This window comes from Mytilus californianus, unplaced genomic scaffold, assembly GCF_021869535.1.
Source record: "Mytilus californianus isolate M0D057914Y unplaced genomic scaffold, xbMytCali1.0.p SCAF_2, whole genome shotgun sequence".
In the NCBI taxonomy this organism is placed as follows: domain Eukaryota; kingdom Metazoa; phylum Mollusca; class Bivalvia; order Mytilida; family Mytilidae; genus Mytilus; species Mytilus californianus.
Window position 1 is genome coordinate 132,791,630 of NW_026262668.1, and position 23,477 is coordinate 132,815,106.

At 33.2% G+C, this 23,477-nt stretch overlaps 3 protein-coding genes across 4 annotated transcripts in view; 2 read left to right on the forward strand and 1 right to left on the reverse strand.

Moving 5' to 3' along the window:
• Positions 1–11,307, reverse strand: part of LOC127731073 (ATP-binding cassette sub-family F member 2-like) — a 33,650-nt gene extending 22,343 nt beyond the window's left edge. The window contains exons 1-6 of the mRNA XM_052239936.1: positions 11,204–11,307; positions 9,188–9,357; positions 8,333–8,539; positions 6,412–6,600; positions 3,223–3,490; positions 307–409 (exon numbers count right to left, since the gene is read on the reverse strand). Of these exons, the coding sequence (XP_052095896.1) occupies positions 307–409; positions 3,223–3,490; positions 6,412–6,600; positions 8,333–8,539; positions 9,188–9,344 (924 nt within the window). The 5' untranslated portion in view covers positions 9,345–9,357; positions 11,204–11,307. The remainder of the gene's footprint in view (positions 1–306; positions 410–3,222; positions 3,491–6,411; positions 6,601–8,332; positions 8,540–9,187; positions 9,358–11,203) is intronic.
• Positions 11,308–11,532: 225 nt separating this feature from the next.
• LOC127731074 (4-trimethylaminobutyraldehyde dehydrogenase-like) overlaps positions 11,533–23,477 on the forward strand; it is a 51,749-nt gene continuing 39,804 nt past the window's right edge. The window contains exon 1 of one of the 2 annotated variants that reach the window (XM_052239938.1): positions 11,533–11,594. The gene's annotated coding sequence lies outside the window, so the exon portion shown is untranslated. Of the gene's footprint in view, positions 11,662–23,477 lie in introns of both variants that reach the window. The other variant, XM_052239937.1, reaches the window with a different exon arrangement.
• Positions 17,476–23,263, forward strand: LOC127731076 (uncharacterized). The gene is made up of 3 exons (XM_052239940.1): positions 17,476–19,639; positions 20,830–21,112; positions 21,782–23,263. The coding sequence occupies exons 2-3, from the start codon at positions 21,024–21,026 to the stop codon at positions 23,037–23,039; spliced, it is 1,347 nt and encodes a 448-aa protein (XP_052095900.1). The 5' UTR covers positions 17,476–19,639; positions 20,830–21,023; the 3' UTR covers positions 23,040–23,263.

Sequence of the window (23,477 nt, forward strand, 5' to 3'; positions counted from 1 at the left end):
AAAGTTTGTGATTCAGCATGTGTATAATGTTTGTACAAATGAACATGGAAGCTTGTGATTCAGCATGTGTATGTTTGTACAAACATACGCCAAAATATCTAAGGTTGTGATTTTGCATGTGTATAATATTTGTACAAAGGTACATCAAAATATCAAAGTTTGTGATTCAGCATGTGTATAATGTTTGTACAAACTACGCCAAAATTTCTAAGGTTGTGATTCTGCTTGTGTATAATGTTTGTGTAAACGTATTTCAAAATATCTAAGTTTGTGATTCTGCATGTGTATATATTTATACAAACTTACACCAAAATATCTTAGTTTGTTATTCTGCATGTGTATAATGTTTGTACAAACTCCATTCAGGAAATCTTGAGAATGTGACACCATAACTAGTATTCTTTTGTAACTGGAATAAATATAAAGATCATATATATATCTGTGTGTACCAATATGATGATTATACAAAATTTTAAATATTAGCATAAAATGGTACTCCATGGTTTTATCTATGAAAGACTTTAATAATACAACACTTACATTCATTTTCTATAGTTCGAGAACTTTGCAGGATGACAACACTTTTGATAACTAAACAAAAATCTAACATTGACTAATGAACCATGAAAATGAGATCAAGGTCAGATGAAACCTGACAGTCAGACATGTACACTTTACAATCATTCAATTCACCATATATAGTTTACCTATTGCTACATGAAATGTCCTAACTGCTTTTGAAACAAGTTAAGGAATGCAAGTCAAAAATCAAAATGATTTTAATGAACTAAAACTGCAAATTCCTCTGGAATCAACAAAGCTACTTTCGATTTTGAGAAAAGAAACATAAACTGGAAATCAAAAGTTGAATATAAATTACAAATTGAATAGGGATATTCAATTTGGGTTATAAGCTCCACGTTAAAAGAATGAGAAGTTCCAAATTTATTTGTTTGGACATTTTCTAGTACACCACCAGTGTTCCAGCTAGGATTTCAAAAGGCCAGGGAGCCAATCATGAAAAGGGCACTTTAGCACGATGATTGATATTTCAAAAAGGGCATGTCAAACATTGTCTTATGTTAACTGCAGGGGTTTCAGCTAGGAGTTTTGAGGGGGTTTAGTCACTTTTGAGCTTAATGAAAATCAACCTTATTTTGGGTAACAGTACTTATTAAAGGGACCATGCAAGGACATATATTACTAGTTGAGTCTTCCCTAGAACATTTTTGATGCATGGTAGGTCTATGGTTAAGTTGCAATGCAGAGCGCAGCGGAATTTCGTATGTCGGTTAAAATACTACACTAGATCTGCAATACAGTCAGGAACTGTTCTGAACAATACCTTACATGGCCAACCTGGATCCCAAAACTTTTTTCCAAGGGCCCAGTAGAAATTTTAAGGCCCTACCAGGGTATTTTTACTACAGGTACATACTTATTAATAGTCTTGAATGTTCTTATAAAGGCAATAATATATGTTTGAAATGACTAATACATGTAGCCCAGTGTTTCTGATTATGAAAGAAATAATAAATGAATTATAATAAACCACATTGAGTTTTTCAGAGTTAAAATCCATTTAACGATGTCTTTTCAGACTGTTAAACTTATATTTGTAATATTATATATAAAAATATATAAAAAATCCCCCCCCCCCACTTTTCCATTTTACACACCCCTAGATGTAGAGTATTAAAGTATTATCAGTTTCACCCCAAGAAAGTATTCATTTTTAATGAAATAATCTTAGCAGTTAATCAAAATGAAAATCTTACTGTCTATAAATAACAATGAAATGTAACTGTTTCTTGTTAAAGGGTTTTTCCGAATTTTCCCTCCAAAAAAGCACATGGCTTTCAACAAATGTAAACAAAGCAGTCAATTTGTGATCATGGATTACAGCTTTATAAATTAATTTAATTTGGATATAGATATTCAATGAAAGGTACAGTCAAGCATTGTTTTTACTTTCTTCTGGATTAAAACTAGTTTAAAAGATCAATTTAAAAAAAAATCTTTGACATATAAACAACAGACGATCTACGGATACATCAAACGCAAATTGTCATCTTTTGAGAAATATTGAAATTGAAATGCTGACTGACCGAAATTTAATGAGAAAAATTATTACAATGGTCAATTATGAAGTTTAATTAACGGATTAATGACCCATCCGATGTCTATAAGCAGACTATCTGTAATCACAACTTATTACACCTGTGCTGTTAATGTTAATTAGCTGAGGGTCATAAACTTGTCATAAATATGAAGACAGGTAGAACAATTGTATTTTCATCAAAATATTACGGCAACAAAGGCATGGACTTGCGAAAAAGGGCAGGGCTGCTTAAAAAGGGCACAGGGCGGCACTCTGGAAAGGGAGGGCGGACTGCCCTGTGAAAACGACCTAGCTGGAACACTGACCACAAATTTCAGTTCACTGATGTTCCATACATCAAATGATACACTGCAGTTAAAAGAAACTGTATCCATGTATGATTTAATCATTTGTGACAGAATGTCTTGTGCTTGGACTTCCAGTACATTTGTAGTTTCAATGACTGGCTTGATTGTTACAAATGTAAAAGAGGTTAACAATGGGATTGGAAAAATGTTTAAGATGGTTCAATATTTAAAAAAATATTGGTCAGAAATCAGAAACAAAATACGCTTCATGAGTTTTGAACATAATGCTGAATTCAACCTGCTAACAGAGAACTCAAGCACTCTAACTCGGCCTTTTATGTCATCATTTTTCTGACACTGCCAAAATTTTTTTTTTAGGTTTATATAATTCATATATTTCTTTATCACATTGACCTTTTTATTTAGTTACATCAACAGGCAAACTCACATGATGTCTTTAGTGAAGACCATGGGTATATATTGATAATATTGATAAATGTAATGGATTCAGGAATAGCACTGCAGTGTTGGATATTATAGCTAGTTAAATTTCCATTTACAAGAATACAGGACACAATTCTTGAGGTAGAAAGTTGATTGCATTGTTTCATAACATTATTGTTTTAAGATTCTTGTTCTTACATTTTTGTCATGTAATTATTCAAAATAAACTTCACTCTCACGAAGTTTTAAAACAAAAGTAGAAAAATATAAAATCTAGCAATACTTCTTTAATAACATAATTAATCCTTTTATGTTACCATATTATTAACCAGTTTAAAATTGACTTTAGTATTAAACATTAAATCTTACTTGCTCAGTTCATTTTCCAACCATACACAAGCATTAAGATCTAAATGATTTGTTGGTTCATCTAACAGTAACAGTGATGGTCTGATAAACAATGCCCTTGCTAAACTGATTCTCATTCTCCATCCTCCAGAGAAATCCTTCACTTTCTTCTGCTGCATTTCTTTAGTAAAACCAAGACCATGAAGAATGAAAGCTGCACTCACTGCAGCTTTGTCAGCATCCATATCATCTAATCGCTCATAGATATCCAGTAATCTGTCATGAGATTCTAAAATAAATAAACATCATTTGATTCATTGATATCCAGTAATCTGTCATGAGATTCTAAAATAAATAAACATCATTCGATTCATTGATATCCAGTAATCTGTCATGGGATTCTAAAATAAATAAACATCATTCGATTCATTGATATTCAGTAATCTGTCATGGGATTCTAAAATAAATAAACATCATTCGATTCATTGATATCCAGTAATCTGTCATGAGATTCTAAAATAAATAAACATCATTCGATTCATTGATATTCAGTAATCTGTCATGGGATTCTAAAAATAAATATCATATATATATCCCGTAATATGACATGAGATTTTAAAAATAAACATCATTGCTTAATTGACACCCAGTAATCTGACATGAGATTCTAAGAACTGCAACATCCATGTGGTAATTAATATACAAGAAAAAAGTTGATCAAAAACAAAATGCATTGATGTAATGAATAATTTGCATTCATTTTTCAAAACAGAGAGAAATAAAATAAAATGCTCCGCTGGGCGCTGCTTGATACGACCGCAGAGGTCGAACCCTGAACAGTTGGGGCAAGTATGGACACAACATTCAAGCTTGATATACACTGAATTTGGATTGTGATTAAATATTTGACACAGCATAGGTTTCTGACACAGAATGAATGTGGTCTAAGAACTTATAAATTTTTAATTTACCTATTCAAACCATATCATTATTATTTGCTTTTATATATAAATCAGAAATAACCAATTTAAAATGGAAAATTTTAAGAAAAAAAAAAGGAAAAAAAGGAAGAAAAAAAAATCCCTCCCCCAAATTTTTTGAACCCCCTTATGATTCATCACCCCCAAACTCAATCCCAGCCTTCCCTTTGAGGTATGGTACCTTGCAGTACAATTTCAGAGAGATCATACACTTGAACACAAGTTATTGTCTGGAAACTAGAAAAATGCTTGTTTTTTTGCCCCTTTTTTGCCCCAAATTCCTAAATGTTTAGGGCAATTACCCCCAAACTCAAACCCAGCTTTCCCTTTGTGATATGGAACCTTGTAGTACAATTTCATAAAGATCCATACACTTGCACACAAGTTATTGTCCTGAAACTAGAAAAATGCTTGTTTTTTGCCCCTAATTCCTAAAATTTTGAGGCAATTACCCCCAAAATCAATCCCAGCATTCCCTTTGTGATATGGAACATTGTGGTACAATTTCAGAGAGATCCATACACTAACACACAAGTTATGTCTGGAAGTTACAAAAATGCTTATTTTTGGCCCCCAATTCCTTAACTGTTGGTACCATAACCCCCAAAATCAATCCCAACCTTTCTTTTGTGGTATTGAACCTTATGGTAAAATTCCAATTTTGCGGTCGTATAAAAAGCTTGAGAGCATAGAACGCAAATGATCAAATTTAATTTAAACATATCATGCAGACCACATGACAAAAATTGTTCAGGGTCAGTTGTTGAAATTTTCTGATAAACCTTACCACCTCAGACTTTTAATACTGATATTTCATTAGCTAGACAAGCAGAAGGACTGGCCTTCAGGAGTCTTACATAATCCTCTTATGCTAAAACTAGAACCACATATAGGCAGCAATGTTAAAAATACCCAGGCCAGGTATTTATACTTCATTAGCTAGACAAGCAGAAGGACTGGCCTGAGTCTTACATAATCCTACTATGCCAAAACTAGAACCACATATAGGCAGCAATGTTTAAAGTACCCAGGTCAGGTATTTACATTTCATTAACTAGACAAGCACAAGGACTGGCCAGAGTCTTACATAATCCTCTTAGGCCAAAACTAGAACCACATATAGGCAGCAATGTTTAAAGTAACCAGGCCAGGTATTAACATTTCATTAGCTAGAAAAGCAGAAAGACTGGCCAGAGTCTTACATAATCCTCTTATGCCAAAACTAGAACCATATATAGGCAGCAATGTTTAAAGTACCCAGGCCAGGTATTTACATTTCATTAGCTAGACAAGCAGAAAGACTGGCCAGAGTCTTACATAATCCTCTTAGGCCAAAACTAGAACCACATATAGGCAGCAATGTTTAAAGTACCCAGGCCAGGTATTTACATTTCATTAATTAGACAAGCACAAGGACAGGCCTGAGTCTTACATAATCCTCTTAGGCCAAAACCAGAACCACATATTTATTTTTTAGACAGCAATGTTTAAGGTATTCACATTTCATAATTGCCAATACTCCATAAGTCGAGATAATCAATTCCTTTCCAAATAAGATATTATAAAGCAATTGAATACCATTCTGATTGGTTGCTATTTTTAAAGAAGATTCATTTATCACAGGGAATTTCCTAGGGGGAAAATTACTAGACAAATTCTTTTTTTGTTCTTGCTTGTCTGGCTATTCATAACACAAAATTACGAGTCTGTTAGTACAAAACACTAGTGTCTTGCTATTCATAACACAAAATTACCAGTCTGTTAGTACGAAACACTAGTATTAGGCAGCAGACTACGTATGTATTCAACCACCACAGGTAAGTGTAGGAAAGGAGAAGGTCCGGTAAGGGCTAATTTCAGCCTAAAATTCAAAGTACATCTGACGAAAGATTTTTTACATGATTTATACACTTAAGTGTCTACTTCAGTCGGTACAATTAGTTTATAAATCAAGTGTTGCAGTACGTTCTGATAATGCTGTGGTGAAATGTGATGATGCATTGTGTATAAGTTTCATAACAATTGGTTGATGCAAACTAATGTTATAGAACGGAAACCAATTTCGTGACATACGTACGGACGGACAAGGGTAACACTTAATGCCACCTCAGGTGACGGTGGGGGCATAAAAATCAAGTGTTGCAGTACGTTCTGATAATGCTGTGGTGAAATATGATGATGCAAAAAATGCAGTGGTACTACACCCTTGACAGAACAATATAATATATACCTTGATCATCTTTAGTTGCTAGAACTTCGCTCTCGTGTTCTAGACGTATTCTCTCTTTATCGACATCACAAACAGCTTGTAATGCTGTTTTTTCACTAGGTGCCATCTCTCTACGAAGGTGAAAGATATCAATATGATCTGGTATAGGTATTTCACAATTTTCTATGGCTGACAGTAAGGATGATTTACCTATAATAATAAAATCTATTTATAACCCTGCACAATTGAAGTAATTTCAAAACTGTCATTTGTTAGTTTTACAGAATATAAGCAACATAATAAAATATTAGGTCTTTTACCCGATTACCTTCATTGTAGTAGGAAGATTATGTCTTATTTATATGAAATAAGAACTGTTGAAAATAAAACATTTTAAACTTACTTTTCTTAATACAGGTTTAACATTTTTCAAAATTTAAATGTATTTGTGGCAGTGATTCAAATGGAGGTATTGTCCTGGTTATGCATGAGCTTTTTGTCCATACATTATTCCTGCCAAATTATCTAACATTATTTGATCTTGATGGTACCCCAAGTGGTCTGAAGGTTTGTTATATTCCTATATTGTGCACTGACAATGTTGGTAATTTTATCTTGATGTTACCCCCCTTGGTCTGAAGGTTTGTAATATTCCTATATTGTGGAGTGACAATGTTGGTCATTTTATCTTGATGTTACCCCTGTCGTCTGAAGGTTTGTAATATTCCTATATTGTGCAGTGACAATGTAAATCATTTTATCTTGATGTTTCCTACCCCCAGTGATCTGAAGGTTTGTAATATTCCTATATTGTGCAGTGACAATGTAAATCATTTTATCTTGATGTTTCCTACCCCCAGTGATCTGAAGGTTTGTAATATTCCTATATTGTGCAGTGACAATGTAAATCATTTTATCTTGATGTTTCCTACCCCCAGTGATCTGAAGGTTTGTAATATTCCTATATTGTGCAGTGACAATGTAAATCATTTTATCTTGATGTTTCCTACCCCCAGTGGTCTGAAGGTTTGTAATATTCCTATATTGTGCAGTGACAATGTTGGTCATTTTATGACAGCATTTGTTAGATTTTGTGTGGATATGTTCTTAAACATGTTAAAAGACAATGTTGTTATACAATTGAAGATAAATCCTAGAATAACCACTTATTACATACTCCATACCGAGGTTATACATAAGTGGATGGAGAGATAATCAGGAATAAGAATAACATTAGACCTGCATTGGAAAGCAGCCAGAATTTGTAAATTACCGCAATCTGATTAAAATACAGATCCTGTGTCCAAGCTTTGCTTACAAGGATCTGAAAACGCTCCACCAGTTCTACTTTCTGTTTTAAAGACCTTTAGGGATCCTCTGGTTTTGTCAGATTAATAAACACCTTCAAAAATTTGAAGACTGACATATCATTGGCTGATGTAATGAAAGTAAAACGTAGTGTTGTCAGATCTTGGTAAGCAAAGCTCCGACACAGGATCTGTATTTTAATCAGATTGTAATTACCAGTAATTATTAATTACAATGAATACAAAGGGATCTGGAAGGGTAGAATTTGCAGACTACACAAGTCTTTTATACAAATGTACATATAAATCATAACATGAATTCAAAATTTTACTTCAATGAATACTTGTGTCATCACATACTTCCTGAATGTTCTACTATTTGGAGAATTTCAAATACACTGTACATGTATACAAAAAAGCTTTAAAGGTGTAGAAAGTTTATGCCTTTTAGAGGAAGTTCATAATGTGAAAACAGTCTGTACAATTTAAAGTGTCTCTCTTTCAGTTTGAGCAACAACTTTTCCTGAAAAATATGCAAATTTGTTCAAGTATAATAGAAAGTCTATTAATACAAAAAAGATTAAGACACACCAGACCACAAGTTCAATATTATATCTTTATATATTATTACATACCACAACCATTAAGACCTATAAGACCATATCTTCTTCCAACGTTTAACTCAAGCTTGGTATCATCCAGCAATACCACACCGTGGAAAGTAATGGACAAGTTATGTATGTGGACATCACGACTGTCAGGATGGGAAGCCAACACTCCTGTACAAGCTCTGTGTTTCGCCAATAATGTCATGGCTTCCAGTTCCTCTTCAATTTCATTAACTATTAAATTTCATAAAAATAGTAGAAAAATTTACATACAACACAACAAAAATAAGTTATCTAATAATACACTTTCATGTATCTAGATGCAGTCATTTTATCATATATTCATCTTGAACCTGATGAGAACTACAAACATGTAATTATTGATGTATATTTTCAAAATTGGTGTGACCCTTTTAATCAGCATTAGAGCTCACAACAGACAAAGCAAGCAATAATTTCACCCTTTCCCCCCTAAAAAACACCTCCAGGAGAAATTTTAAAAGCCCTATGACGCCTTTTAATGTGATTCTGCAACTTCTCTATCAAATTGCAGTTTGATAAAAAAACCTATTTAGTTGATTTAAGGATTCACACGACATGAATGTTTAAATCACATGCTCCTTTACTCATTCACTTCCCTTGAAGTCTCCATACCACATCAAGCCTTCTCTCTGTTTATATGCCAGCCAGAATCACTTCTCCCCTATCTTTTTGAGGTGTGGTGACCTCTAAAGAATACATGTACCTATTTTAAATTTTATTTGTCTTAGGTCTTTAGTACCACCTTAAAGTTTTACACGAAAATGGTAATTTCTTTTGACCATGGGAGGAACAACAATTTATCATTAAAAGCAGTAAAGGATTATATCAGACAAATCATACCTGCATGTCCATTTGCTGTTACTCCATTTGTGTATCCATTTACTTCTGTATCTCCATTTAATTCAGCTGCACCATTTTCTTTTGGGTTCTTTTTGTTTTTGCCTTTTGCAGCATCCTTTTTCTTTTGTTCTCTCTTTTTTTTTGCATCAGAAGGCATCTTTATGATTTAACTATGAAAATATATATGACTGAGTAGAAATATACACAACAATATTGGCATTACTGTCTGTACTTACATCAACTAGTGCTGTTCTGTAGAAGTCTACAGCAACATAAATATTGGAAAATGCTTTAGTGTAATAATTCAACTGTCAAATGTACAACCAATCTGAATCTTTCTTAAATGAAAATAACACTTTATATGTGTGAAATATCCGAGGCGCTTTCAGTTTCCTGGGTATACCTTCAAAAGGAACGTTTCAAAGCCAGGGGTGTACAAATATGTAGCAAACATTAGGAGCTATCTGACCACTAGGAACATAAAAATAATATTAAAATTCATCAAAGGTCAACCTTACCTATTTTCAATTTTAAGTGAATTAACAGGAGCTTGTAATTCAGTGGTTGTTGTATGTTTCTGTGTATCATATTTGTTTTTTGTTTATTGTTTTGAACATAAATCAGGTTGTTAGTTCAGCCTTCACAATAAAGTTTTGAGTCCACAAGCCTGAAGCTCAATTTTTTGAAAATTTTAGTTGGATTCTGTTGGCTTGTAGAGAAGAATTTTACAAGCCTGGGTCGTAGGACTTGTGGTTAAGTGTGAAGACTGTTAGTTTATTCATTTGGATTGTTTTACATTTGATCTTTTCAGGGCCTTTTATAGCTTACTATGCGGTATGGGTTTTGCTCATTGTTGAAGGCTGTACAGTGACATATACTGTAGTTGTTAACTTCTATGTCATTTGGTCTCTGGTAGAGAGTTATCTCATTGGCAATCATACCACTTACCTTCTGACCAACTGAAAAAACCATCAAGGACAACCAAGAACATGCACAGCCAACATTTCCTTAGACTTCAAACAAAAACAGACACATTAAAATACAGTTTCATTCCAAATACCATTAAAGACTGGAACCAACTACCACCGGATATCTTCATCAAAATTCAGACAGCAGAAGAACCAGCTTAAACCTTTAGTGAAATTGTAAGGGGGGCCCCACTTAAGTAAATTACTTGACGCACGCGCTGTGTATTAATATCCTTGGATGTATCACCGTATTCCTATCAAGATCAAGACCACATCATCTTATTTTTAGAATACTAAGAGCATACCATAAGGTAATTTGAATATGGTGTTCACATGGAGTTGTATATTTGTTAGGGGTTATGTATTTGGCATAAGCTCACTAGGGTTAGTTCTTTGGCATTTTATACATTCAAAATAAATTATAATTCATTGAAAGTTCTCATGGTATTTAAGAAAATACTACCGCTCAAGAGCGTCTTTATCGCTGAAGCAAAATAAACTAATTATAGCATTGTATTATTGTATAATGTCTATTGGTTTTATTTTTATCTATCACCAATTCGCCTTTTCAGAATCTAAAGGAATATCGGTAATCTCATTATTCGTACATCAAATAATTTTAAGATAACGGTACGTCATTGGTTTAATTTCTATTATTTAGTACATTTTAAACCGATCACAACGTTTTGGTGTACGCTTTTGAAAATATTACCCAGAAGGCACTAAGATTCTGAAACACTGAATTTGTAATAAAGCCTTGCCACCCCCCTTTTTTCCAATTAAAAAAATGTCAACTATAACGTCGCTGTGAATTTGAAAGAGTCTCATCATTATTTTCATCATGAGGCAGAGTAAAGTATCTGATTCAAATGTATGGATGGGAGTTCAAATGTGGTCCACATGCTGAAAACAGTAAAGTTAAAAGATTCAAATTGTATAACTTCTAAGAAAAGCTTTAAAGTCTCTCCATCTTAGTCGTAAACCATATAAATATGTATTTCATAAATTATTATACGTTGTATATGTTTCATTCATATGTTTCTCTTACCTCTTTGTTGACAGGAGTGCTGGGGAAATTACCGATTCATGGATTCATGCGTCAATGGAGTGACGGAAGCGCGAAAACACATGTTCCGGAAGTGTCGCAACGGTAAATTGCAAATTTCTGAATAAATGGAAGAACAATATTTTTTCGTTTTAGCTTTTCAATAAAATTTATTTTACAATTAAGAAACAAGACATATTGATAAACATGAAGATTTATATATAATTGTGTCTCTTTAAATTTCATGTCGACTCATATAATTTCATTAAGTTAAAAAATACCAACTTTTAATTTATATTTTTTTACAATTTTGATATTTTCCCTAACATCGTCTGCAGACTAAGTTGCTTCCCTTGAATGGTTTCCGGGGACTGTTGGTCAAACCCCCGTTTAGGTAAAAAAAAGGAATTGTGTAGATATTTTCTTCAATATCCAACAGAATATACAACAAGATCACAAATGTATTTAAAAGAGTATCATTTGATTATTGATTAACAGCTGTCATTAGATTTAATGAGATGTTTTGCCAATGCAAAGCAAAATTTCAGCGCAGTCATTATTTATCAGTTGAGGGGGTTGGTGTAGTCCAAATAATTATGACGTCTTGAAAGGCTATTTTAATTTTTTTCTGTGACGCCTTCCTACGACGAAGGCGTCACAGAAAAAAAATAAAAATAGCCTTGCAAGACGGCATAATTATTTGGACTAGTGTTGGTGCAGTTTGGGGGTGGGGAGGTCATTACTATAGTCGCCGTCATGTAAAATTGGCACCGTGTTTTTTGTATAAATTTTTTTAAATATCAGCCGCGTTCACTCGAGATGACGTTTTTCAATAAGCGGAATAAAAATCCTTTCCAAATATCCACAACTGTCCTACCTTTTATTGTGTTTGCACTGTATAATCCTGACCTTCACATTATCCTAGATTGTTTTCAATGGTGGAATCCGACATTGTTATTACCGGAAGTGTTGTCGTGGAGTTTCACGTTCAGGCAATTTGCATATTTTTCGGGGCCACTCGGATCTTTTCATCATTTATAAGGTAAGTCCAGAGAAATATTCTATAGCAGACGATAGACTACCATAAACAAAGAAGAAAATATAAATATTACTGAATTTATCGAACTATAATTATTCCAAACTAAAAATGCCACCTAAAAACAAAAATGTAGTCAGAAACCTACAGGTAAATACTTTTAAACAAAAGAAATAAAAAGAAATACGAAATTTAAACACAAAACAAATAAAAAAAAAAAGCAGACAAATAATCTGGGAACTGTTCATAACACAGGCACTTGCTTCTATCCATGGGAAGCCCGAAGGTCGACTGTCCATGTTAATATTACTGAACATAAGTGTTTAAATGCATAGTAGAATTGCACAAATGGTGCAGGTTTTTCTCTCTCCAAATCAGTGACAACAGAGTGCTGGACAGTAAGTCCCTGAATCTCTGTTCCTTTACCTATGCCTATGACTATGTCCATCCCTATCAATCAGAACTTGAAAATTTTAAACCTACCTTATACACATACATTTAGCTGACTCAATGTCAACCAGTCCAGTCTTGAACCCTAATCATTAATGCTGTGCAACATGATTAAATTTAAAGCTGCAAAATCAATTTTTCAAGTATGCAGTAAAAATCAAAATGAGATCAAAGACAAACCCACAACCTCTTGAGAAATCATACTTCACAGATCATTTATATCAATGACACAAAAGCAAATTGTCATGAAATTGGGAATGATACAGAGAATGTGTGAAAGAGACAACAACCCAATCAAAGAGCTAAAAACAGCCCAACAGTATAACAGTTACTTTTTCTGGTTACACTAGGGGAGTAACCATGTCACTTCAAAAGTGGTGGGTTGGGGGGAGGGGGGGTATATTTTTTTCGACAATAACAATTTAATTATTTTTATTATTTTTTCTAAATTTAAGGTATGGATAAATCTGGATTCAAAATTTTTGTTCTGCTTGACAATATTTTTTTCTTCATCAAATTTGGAATCAGAATACTTTTGTAAGAAATAAACATACCCCCCCCCCCCCTCCCTTTTAATTTAAATATTCATATAGTATTTTTGAGAAACAGGCCTTTAATTTTAATATTTCTAGCTTCATTCATGTTCACCTTAAAAATAAAGTCAATAAAATTCAAATTATCATAATTATAGTAATCTGTTATACTATATAAAAATTAACAACTATATGCCACTGTACGGCCTTCAACAATGAGCAAAGCCCATACCGCATAGTCAAATATAAAAGACCCTGAAATGACAATTGTAAGACAAATCAAACCAGAAAACTCAATGCCTAATAAATCTACAAACGAATGAATGAAAAAATACGAATATGTAACACAGCAACAAACAACAACCACTGAATTACAGGCTCCTGACTTTGAATAGGCACATACATACAGAATGTGGCAAGGTTAAACATGTAAGTGGGATCCCACCCTCCCCTGACCTTAGACGGTGGTGTAACAGTACAATATAAGAACAAACTATAAAATCATGAAAAAAAGGCTGAATTCATTAGATGGGTACAAATAGAAATACTTCTAACAATAAACTGCTTCGCTGAGCGCAGCTGGATATGCCTGCATAGGTCCAACCCTGAACAGTTGGGGCAAAAATGAACACAATATTCAAGCTTGATACATGTCTGAATTTGAAGTGTATTAAAAATTGGACATATTATAGGTTTCTGAATAAATGTAGTCAAAGGACTTGAAATTGGTTATATGAATTGAATTTATATTCAATTAAAGATTTCTTGCTGTTGTGCAATACACTGTAGTGTTGCGCAATACTTAGTAAATCTGTTGTCAGACTATAAACAATTAAAGTTCAATTAATTCTCAATGTCATATTAGAAATTTATTAAAATGTAAAGGAGCTTTCATCAATAGATATAAACAATTCACCAAAGTTTCATGAGAATTGCTGACAGCATTTTTGAGTTATTGTCCCAAAACTGGAAAATCCCTCCTTTTTTAATGAATAAAACCCAATAACTCAGAAATGTAAAATGTGAAATTTATAAAATTCTAAACAAAGCTTACACCAATAGATATAAACAATTCACCAAGTTTCCTAAGAACTACTGAAAGCATTTTTGATTATTTGTCCGAAAACTGGAAAATCACTCTTTTTTTTATGAATAAAACCCTGCAACTTGGAAACGTAAAATCTTAAAAATATAAAAATCGGAAGGGAGCTCATGTCAATAGATATAAACAATTCACCATAATTTCTTGCAAGTTGGTGAAAGCATTCTTAAGTTTATATTGTCCGAAAACTGGAAAATCCCCCTTTTTTTAATGAATAAAACCCCATAACTCAGAAACATAAAATCTAAAATTTATAAAAATTGAAAGGGAGCTCACTTCAATAGATATAAACATATCACCAAAGTTTTATGCAAATTGGGTAAAGCGTTTTTGAGTTAATGTCCGACATGTTGACGACGGATGGACAGACGGACAACGGTATACCATAATATGTGACGTCCCGCAAATGGGCGTATAAAAACATAAAGTAAACATGGCAGTGTACTTGTACATCCCAACAACCAAAAAGACACTAAGTACAGATCTCAGAGTACTAGCAGTTACTGACAGCTAGTTCAAAGCCAATAACAACTAATAAATACAAGAGTGCACATTGAAATGTCTCTTCTTCTTTACTAAACATTGATATTATGTTGATGGTTCTAATTATTAAGCTCTACTACAACTATCACATAAACATAACATAATCCAATTAAATGAGGTCAAAAGTCAGATAAACCAAACTTGAAATACATGTTCACCTTACAATCATTCCATATACCAAATATGCTTTAAATATACATGTAGTCTATATGCTACCTATTGCAAATATAAGAAACAAACTAAACCAGGAAAACTGATCATTGATCAATGAACCATGAATATGAGGTTAAGGTCAGATGACACCTGTCAGTTGGACATGTACACCTTACAATCATTCCATACACCAAATATAGTTGACCTTGTGCTTATAGTATCTGAGATATGGACTTGACCACCAAAACTTAACCTTGTTCACTGATCTATTAAATGACGTCATCGTCAAAACTGTCTGAGACACTTGCAAGGTATGGACATACCAAACAAAGTTATCATTTTACTCATAATAAGAGAGAAATTAAGAATACTAAAATTTCTTAACTTTTTTTCAAGTAGTCACCGAACCATGAAAATGAGGTAAAGGTCAATGGACATATGACATACTCAAACTCCATAACATAAGGCATCTATATACAAAGTATGAAGGATCCAGGTATTCTACCTTCTTAAATATAAAGCTTTAAAGAAATTAGTTAGTGCCACCGCCATATCACTATCCCTGTGTCGAGCTTTCTGCGACAAAAGCTGCAGGCTCGACAACAGTCATGCATCTAAGACGATATTATCAAACTGTACACATCAAACATCCAATAAAAACATGACCCTGTGCAATGCCAAGAAACAGGTATCGACAAAATTGTAGATCCATTAAATTACATATTTGTAAAACCATAATATTTAGTTTGATTTTAATTTACTGATAACAAAATCAATATTAATACCAATAAAAATACTTTGCTACATATCAATGATATGCAAACACATTTGACTGACCCTTTTTAAGAGATGGAGCCAAGGGGTCAAGGAAAATGAAGCATAAACTATTAGTTCATGAATGTTTTCCCAAATATTAATAAAATGCTCCGCTTGGCGCAGCTTGATACGACCACAGAGGTCCAACCCTAAACAGTTGGGGCAAGTATGGACACAACATTCAAGCTTGATACAGCTCTGAATTTGGATTGTGATTAAATATTTGACAGAGCATAGGTTTCTGACACAGAATGAATGTGGTCTAAGAACTTAAAAAATTTTAATTTACTAATTATGGTCCAATATCCAAAATCTAAATACATGGTTAGATTCAGCATATCAAAGAATCCAAAGAATTCAATTTTTGATGAAATCAAACAAAAAGTTTAATTTTGGACCCTTTTGACCTCAATGTGGACCAATTTGATAACGGGGCCCACAAATAACAAATCTAAATATATGGTTAGATTCAGCATATCAAAGAACCCCATTTATTCAATTTTTGTTGAAATCAAACAAAGTATAATTTTGGACCCCATCTTGGACCAACTTGAAAACTGGGCCCATAATCAAAAATCTAAACACCTGTTTAGATTCAGCATATCAAAGAACCCCAAGAATTCCATTTTTGTTAAAATCAAACTAAGTTTAATTTTGGACCCTTTGGACCTTCATGTAGACCAATTTAAAAAACATGACCCAAAATTAAAAATCTGAATACACTGTTAGATTTGGCATATCAAAGAACCCAAATAATTCAATATTTGATGAAATCAAACAAAGTTTAATTTTGGACTCTTTTGACCTCAAAATGAACCAATTTGATAGCGGGGCCCACAAATAAAAAATCTAAATACAGGGTTAGATTCAGCATATCAAAGAACCCGAAATATTCAATTTTTGTTGAAATCAAACAAAGTTTAATTTTGGACCCCAATTTGGACCAACTTGAAAACTGGGCCCAAAATCAAAATCTAAATACATGTTTAGATTCAGCATATCAAAGAACCCCATATATTCAATTTTTGTTAAAATCAAACTAAGTTTAATTTTGGACCCTTTGGACCTTAATGTAGACCAATTTGAAAACTGGACCCAAAATTAAAAATCTAAATACACGGTCAGATTCGGCATAACAAATAAACAAATAAATACATGTTGTCAAAGATTTTACAAATCTAATGCGCCATACTGTGCAATTAAAGATTACTTCTTGAAATTTTTCAATATTTGAAATTTGAAAAAAAGATAATATTTGAAGAATAATTCTTTTAACTTCTGAAATCTGAAATAAGACAAAATTTACCCCACAATTTCTTTTTATTCCCCCCCCCCACCCTTTATCCCCAAAAAAATTCTTTCCCTCAAGATATGGTGATAATCTCAATTCAAATTAAATTTCCAATGGAGTTTGCAACCATAATTACCCATTTAAATTTACCATAGTGCTAACTTAATCTATTTTATAATAGAATTTAAAATATGGTGTCAAATCTTTCATATGGATTTTTTGGTAAAAAAAAAAGATGCAACATTTGCAGATATTTTTACTGGTCTTCCTTAATAAATATGCATTTCTTTAAACATAATTTAAAAGCAGTGTAAGGGAAATAATCAAAACGTTGTATTTGGATTACCTCCCTCACACTGTTTTAAATTGTCTTAATTGTACATTAACCATTATTTTATACATAATTTAAAATCAGTGTAAGGGAGGTAATTCAAATGATGTATTTGATTTATCTCCCTTACACTGCTTTAAATTATGGTTTGTACTAAAGTATTTGTCCATTAACCAGGACAACCTTGTTTTCCCCCCTTTTTTGCCCCTAATTCCTAAACAGTTTGAGCCATAACCCCCCAAAGCAAATCCTAACCATCCCTTTGTGGTATGGAAACTTGTGGTATAATTTCAGAGAGATCCATACACCTTTCCACAAGTTATTGTCTGGAAACTAGAAAATGCTTATTTTGGCCCCTTTTTGGCCCATTATTCCTAACTGTTGGTACCATAACCCCCAAAATCAATCCCAACCTTCCTTTTGTGGTATTTAACCTTATTGTAAAATTTCATAGAGATCCATTCACTTAAAACTAAAGTTATAGTGCGAAAACCAATGTGTCTTCAGACGACGACGCCAACGTCATACCAATATACGACCGCAAAAATTTTTTGGGGCGTATAAAAAGGACTTAGTATGGCGGAATTTAATATCCCCCCTCCCACCCCCCAAAAGAAAAATACAAAACAAAACAACATTAATTCTCCTGTTAAATATGTTTGAGTGTTGGAGGTGAGTTTCAAGCTCTAGTCTCCCACCAGCATCCATTTCTGTTAATTTTATTATTATGCAGTGTTAAGAATCCATACAGTATCGGTTTAAATTTAAGCACTGGTAAAGGCCGGAACATTTCCCTATAAATGGGTATTTTATAATAAGAAAAAAATAAACAGGGAATGTGTCTATGGGACACAGATGATGCCCCCACTTGCATATAAAGTTAAGGGCTATAATTCAAGAACTGTAAAAGTGACGCTACCCAAATTTCTTCTTGATCTGAGTTTTGTGGTAATAAGCATTGTGTCAAAGTTTCATAACATTTGGTTGAGGCAAACTTTAGTTAGAGAACAGAAACATAAAATTCAGCAGTTTTTCCATTTGTAAAGGGGCATAACTCTAGAATAGTAAAAGCAAAATTAAACCTCAATCTGTGTTTTGTGGTAATAAGCATTGTGGATAAGTTTCATAAAATTTGGTTAAGGCAAACTAAATTTAGAGAACGGAAAACTTTTTTGGGATGTACGGAGGGACGAACATACAGATGGACAAGGTTAAAACTTAATGACCCCTCCACTATGGCGGGGCATAAAAAGACATAGAAAACAAGAACTACTTTTTGCTCATAATTCTTTAACAGGAAAGGCAACACTCCTACATAGTTTGGGTTACCAGTTACATATGAGGGTCTGAATAGGGTGGTGTTCATTTATATGATTAATTTCATGCCATTGTTATATATTCTTTAAATTTTAACACATAATTATTTTTTTTATCTTTTAGTAAAAAAAAAAGTTTTCTATTTTCCTTTCTTTTTCTTAATCACCATGCTTTTCCATTATCTTTTAATTTGTAAACCTCGTCCATACTGCCTTATATGACTGATGGTAATGAAGGAATAAACAGCTACCATAATAATACAATTAATAATGTACTCACAAAATTACAACAAAAGAAAAATATAAATATCACCAAGAAGTGCTTAGAACAAATTAGAAATCTTTCAAATTATTTAAATTTTACTACAAATGCAGTACCTTAAATCAATTTCACAGCTACATTAGAACAAATATTTTGATATACTAGTATACAACAATAATATATAATTATAAATGATAACTGTTGATTAAGAATGCCATACAACATGTCAGTGTCTTGCAATTATAAATAACCTTAAAAATTGGTTTAATCAGCGACAACATTTATACAAAGATCATTACACGATAACAAAAATTCAACTCCAATCTTTATACATAACTACATGTACATAATTTAATCTTTGTGCACTGTCATTTTTACCAAACCCTCTGCATTTTAAAAAATGAAACGTAACAAGAATCTTATATAGAACAATCACATCCCATTCTTACTATGGATTACCTCCCTTTGATCATATACAAAATGTTGTTGTTTTTTTTCAGACAAAAGAATTATTGAGGAAAGTTTACCAATTCTTTGTGGGAGAGAAGGAGAAAAATAAACCATGGGCACTTCAAAATCCCATTAAAAGACTAGTAAAGGCAACAGGTAAAATTAACTTATTTTTTTAAAAAAAATTTCAGTTTTACATAACTGAAAAAAAAAGAAAAATTATTTGCATAAAATCAACAATTATGATTTTAAAGCAGACAAACTTTGTTGGAGACCTCAATTATTGGGGTCTTGTTATTTTTAATAACATATAATTGTGCAAACCAAATGATGTCTATAGATAAAACTTGATGAAAGATATTTTCAACCTCATAAATATCAATTCATAAGGTCAAGGCATCAATAGCAAATTTGCAGGTAAAACAGTTAACTGTAAATACACATCAACAATTAAACATGAAAATGAAGCGAGGGTCAGATGTACCCTTGGACATGAGTTCCATTCCAATCCTTCCACATACACCAAATATAGTAATTTTAGATGAATCACGTGTACATTAGGATAAGTTTCAGATAATGTAATTGGGGCAAATCTAATAAATATTTAAGTGGTGATAAGAAAACTTGAATTCTAATGCAATTTTTATGTAACAATTTTTTTCATTGGCTAAAAGTTACCGTCAAATCCACAGTTGACCAGGCTTAACTAAGGAGGGATCCGCCATTTTGAATTGATTGGATCAACAAATGTTCGATTACTACAATATTATCGAAAATAAAACAAAACCTACAACCAATTCGCCGTTTTAATGTGATTTTATCCGAATTTAAATCGTAGAGGTAACATAATAACCTTCAGTTTGTCAGTTTTCATTTGAATGACATCACACTTAGCCATGACGTTTTTGCGCCAAAATCATTCAAGAAGTTTCGCGGATTTTTTTGTATGTGAAATTTATACATTTTGTCAAGCTCTAACGTATTATTTCTTTTTGTATTGCATTAGAATCGGAATAACAGTACTGTAGTTGAAGAGTTGCCACCGTCAATTTTGATTTGACAGTTGAAATTTCCGTTTTACTGTCTCCGCTACGCATCACCAGTAAAACTGCATTTGCGATCGTCAAATCGACAATTGACGGTGGCAACTCTTCAACTACAGTACTGTTATTCCTTAAATATATTGTCAAGCTATGCAAGTCGAACAACAATTTTTTATGACTATGCAAACAAGCAGATATATAAATGCCCCCAACCACCTTGAATCCACTCTATACAATTATATACAAGTTTTTTCTATCATTTTTATGTTATATGCTGAAATACATGGACAATTGAAATTTCAGGGATTAAACCAACAACACTGCGACGTTATGTCCATACAGATGCCAGTGATGATGCTGTGCAGGATGTGGTGAAGGCAGTTCATAAGGCTGCTGTCCAGAAAACTGTCAAGAAGAACCAGAAGTTGGATGATTTCGACAAAGGTGTGGTGAGAAGGACCATCTATGATCTGCACAAGAAATCCCAGTCAGTGACCATGCCAAGTCTGCAGCAAGCTCTGAAAAAGAAAGACATCGACGTTTCCATATCAACAGTGTCGAGAACAGTGCGTTTACTGGGGTTTCGGTAATTAATTTCATTCATAATGTTTGGACTTAATCCATTGTTTTGTAGTACATGTATCTTAAATCATCTCTTTTAACATGTTTAATTATCAATTATATATACACACAAGTCTAAATTGAAAACAACGTTCAAACCTATGATTGCGTTGGATAAAAACCTCTATTTTTGTATGTGTGCATGCAAAACAAATTTCTTGGTAGAGGTGTCTAAATACAGCACAAACAACATAAAAATCATTGATTCAAAAATCTGAAACACTTTCATAACTTGAATTAATGAAATATTTACCTGCATTAAATACACATTTCAGTATTGAAGGACATGTCTATACATATTGGAAATATTTTTTTGCTCTGTAGTCATCAGCAAAATAGTCTGAAAACAAATAAACCACAATTCAAATTTATAGCTACAAATTATTAAACATATGTGAAAAATAAATCACATGCATCAATCACTATTATAATGTTCCTTTTAAACATAAACCTGCAGAAGTCTCTTTCAAAATGTGGTATCCTCTTAAAGCGACAAATATAGAATGTTATTGACACCCACTTTTAGTTGAGATTTAAAAGTACGTTCTTTGCGCCCCAATTATGTTTCAGTGTAATAACCCTTAAATGTTATGCAATTGTGAATGTATATATTTATATAAATTTTTTTTTTCAGGTTCTACAAGAATGCGTCAAGCCGAAGATCTGTGTCGGAGAGGGAGGACATCGTTCTCATGAGAATGACATATCTTCGTAAGATACGTAAGTTTAGGCAGCAGGGGCGTCATATTGTATATCTAGATGAGACTTGGTTGAACACTAATCATGTGGTAAAGGGTGACTGGCTGGATGTTCCCAGCACGTCCATGTCTGTCTTTGAGCCCCACTGTAAAGGTACCCATCGGAAAGTCCCTTCTGGCAAGGGTACTAGATTGATAATCCTAGATGTTGGCTCCTCTCAACAAGGCCTAATCCCCGGATGTGGTCTTATATTTGAGTCGAAAACCAACAGCTCTGATTATCATGACGAGATGAATAAGGAGCACTTTACAGAGTGGTTCAGAGATACACTTCTCCCTAAACTGCCTCCTCGGTCTGTAATCATAATGGACAATGCTCCGTATCACAGTCACTTAGATCCTGACTCAAGGGTACCAAACACTAACAGCAACAAGTCAGAGATCTCGGCATGGCTGGAGAAGAGCATTGTTCAGTATGATAAGAAAATGAAAAAGGCCGAGCTGCTTGATTTGGTGAAGCAACACAAACCTCTTCCTAGGTATATTATAGACGAACTTGCATCAGCTAATGGCCATGAGATTTTACGAACACCTCCTTACCATTGTGAGCTCAATCCCATCGAAATGGTTTGGTCTTACTTAAAAGGCTATGTAGCTAGACATAATTCTAGCTGCAAGAAAAAAGACATTATCAAGCTTTTTGAGGAGGCCAAGTCCCATATCGATGCGGAGCGCTGGGCTAAATTTGAGACTCATGTGGAAAGGGAGTTTGAGGAAAAGCTCAGGAAACTTGATGGCATCAGAGACGAAGACGTCGATCCAGTGGTGATTGACATGACGGACAATGACAGCCAAGACAGTCAAAGGACAATTCCTTACATGTTTTCAGAGGGGGAGGAGGAGGGGAATGACGTTGAAAATGACAATGACTTTGAGGACAGTGTCTCTGATACCATCAATGATGCTGATGAGATTTTGTGCAATACCTGTGGTAGCACTGAACCACCCAAGCCTATTCAAAAGGACAAGTATATATCCTGGTTTCAGTGTGATGCTTGTGATCAGTGGGTACACAACAGGTGTTGCACAAAACCTGCTCTTGCGAAGAATGTCTGTCTTCGGTGCTTCTCCATTTTTAACCACCGGAACCTCAGTGAACCACTGATTTCGCCACTTGAAGAGATGGAACAGTGATGTCTTTCTTTCATGCCAGTAAAATAGTAACATGAACACTCCATAATTTTTACTTATTAAAGATATTTTTAAATGTAGATTTATCAATAAAATTGAGAATGGAAATGGGGAATACTTATAGCAATGTATAAAATTGATTGTTTTATTCAAAGCATGTTAAGAAAAATGATAAACAGAAAAACTATCTTTTCTATAAAAAGTGATTTCCTATATATAATATCTGTAACTTTTAAAAAACTTAAAAAATGTCTTCCATTAAAATTAAAAAATTAAAAACATGATGGCTAACTGGCTTAGTTGATCTGTGATTAGTAGTTGAGGGTGGGAAAATAGAATATTTTTCATTTGAATTATAAACCAAAAAAATGTTCCTCCCAACACTATGACACTTGCACATTAAAACTTATTTTACTGTCAAAAAGTTACTTCCAATCATTA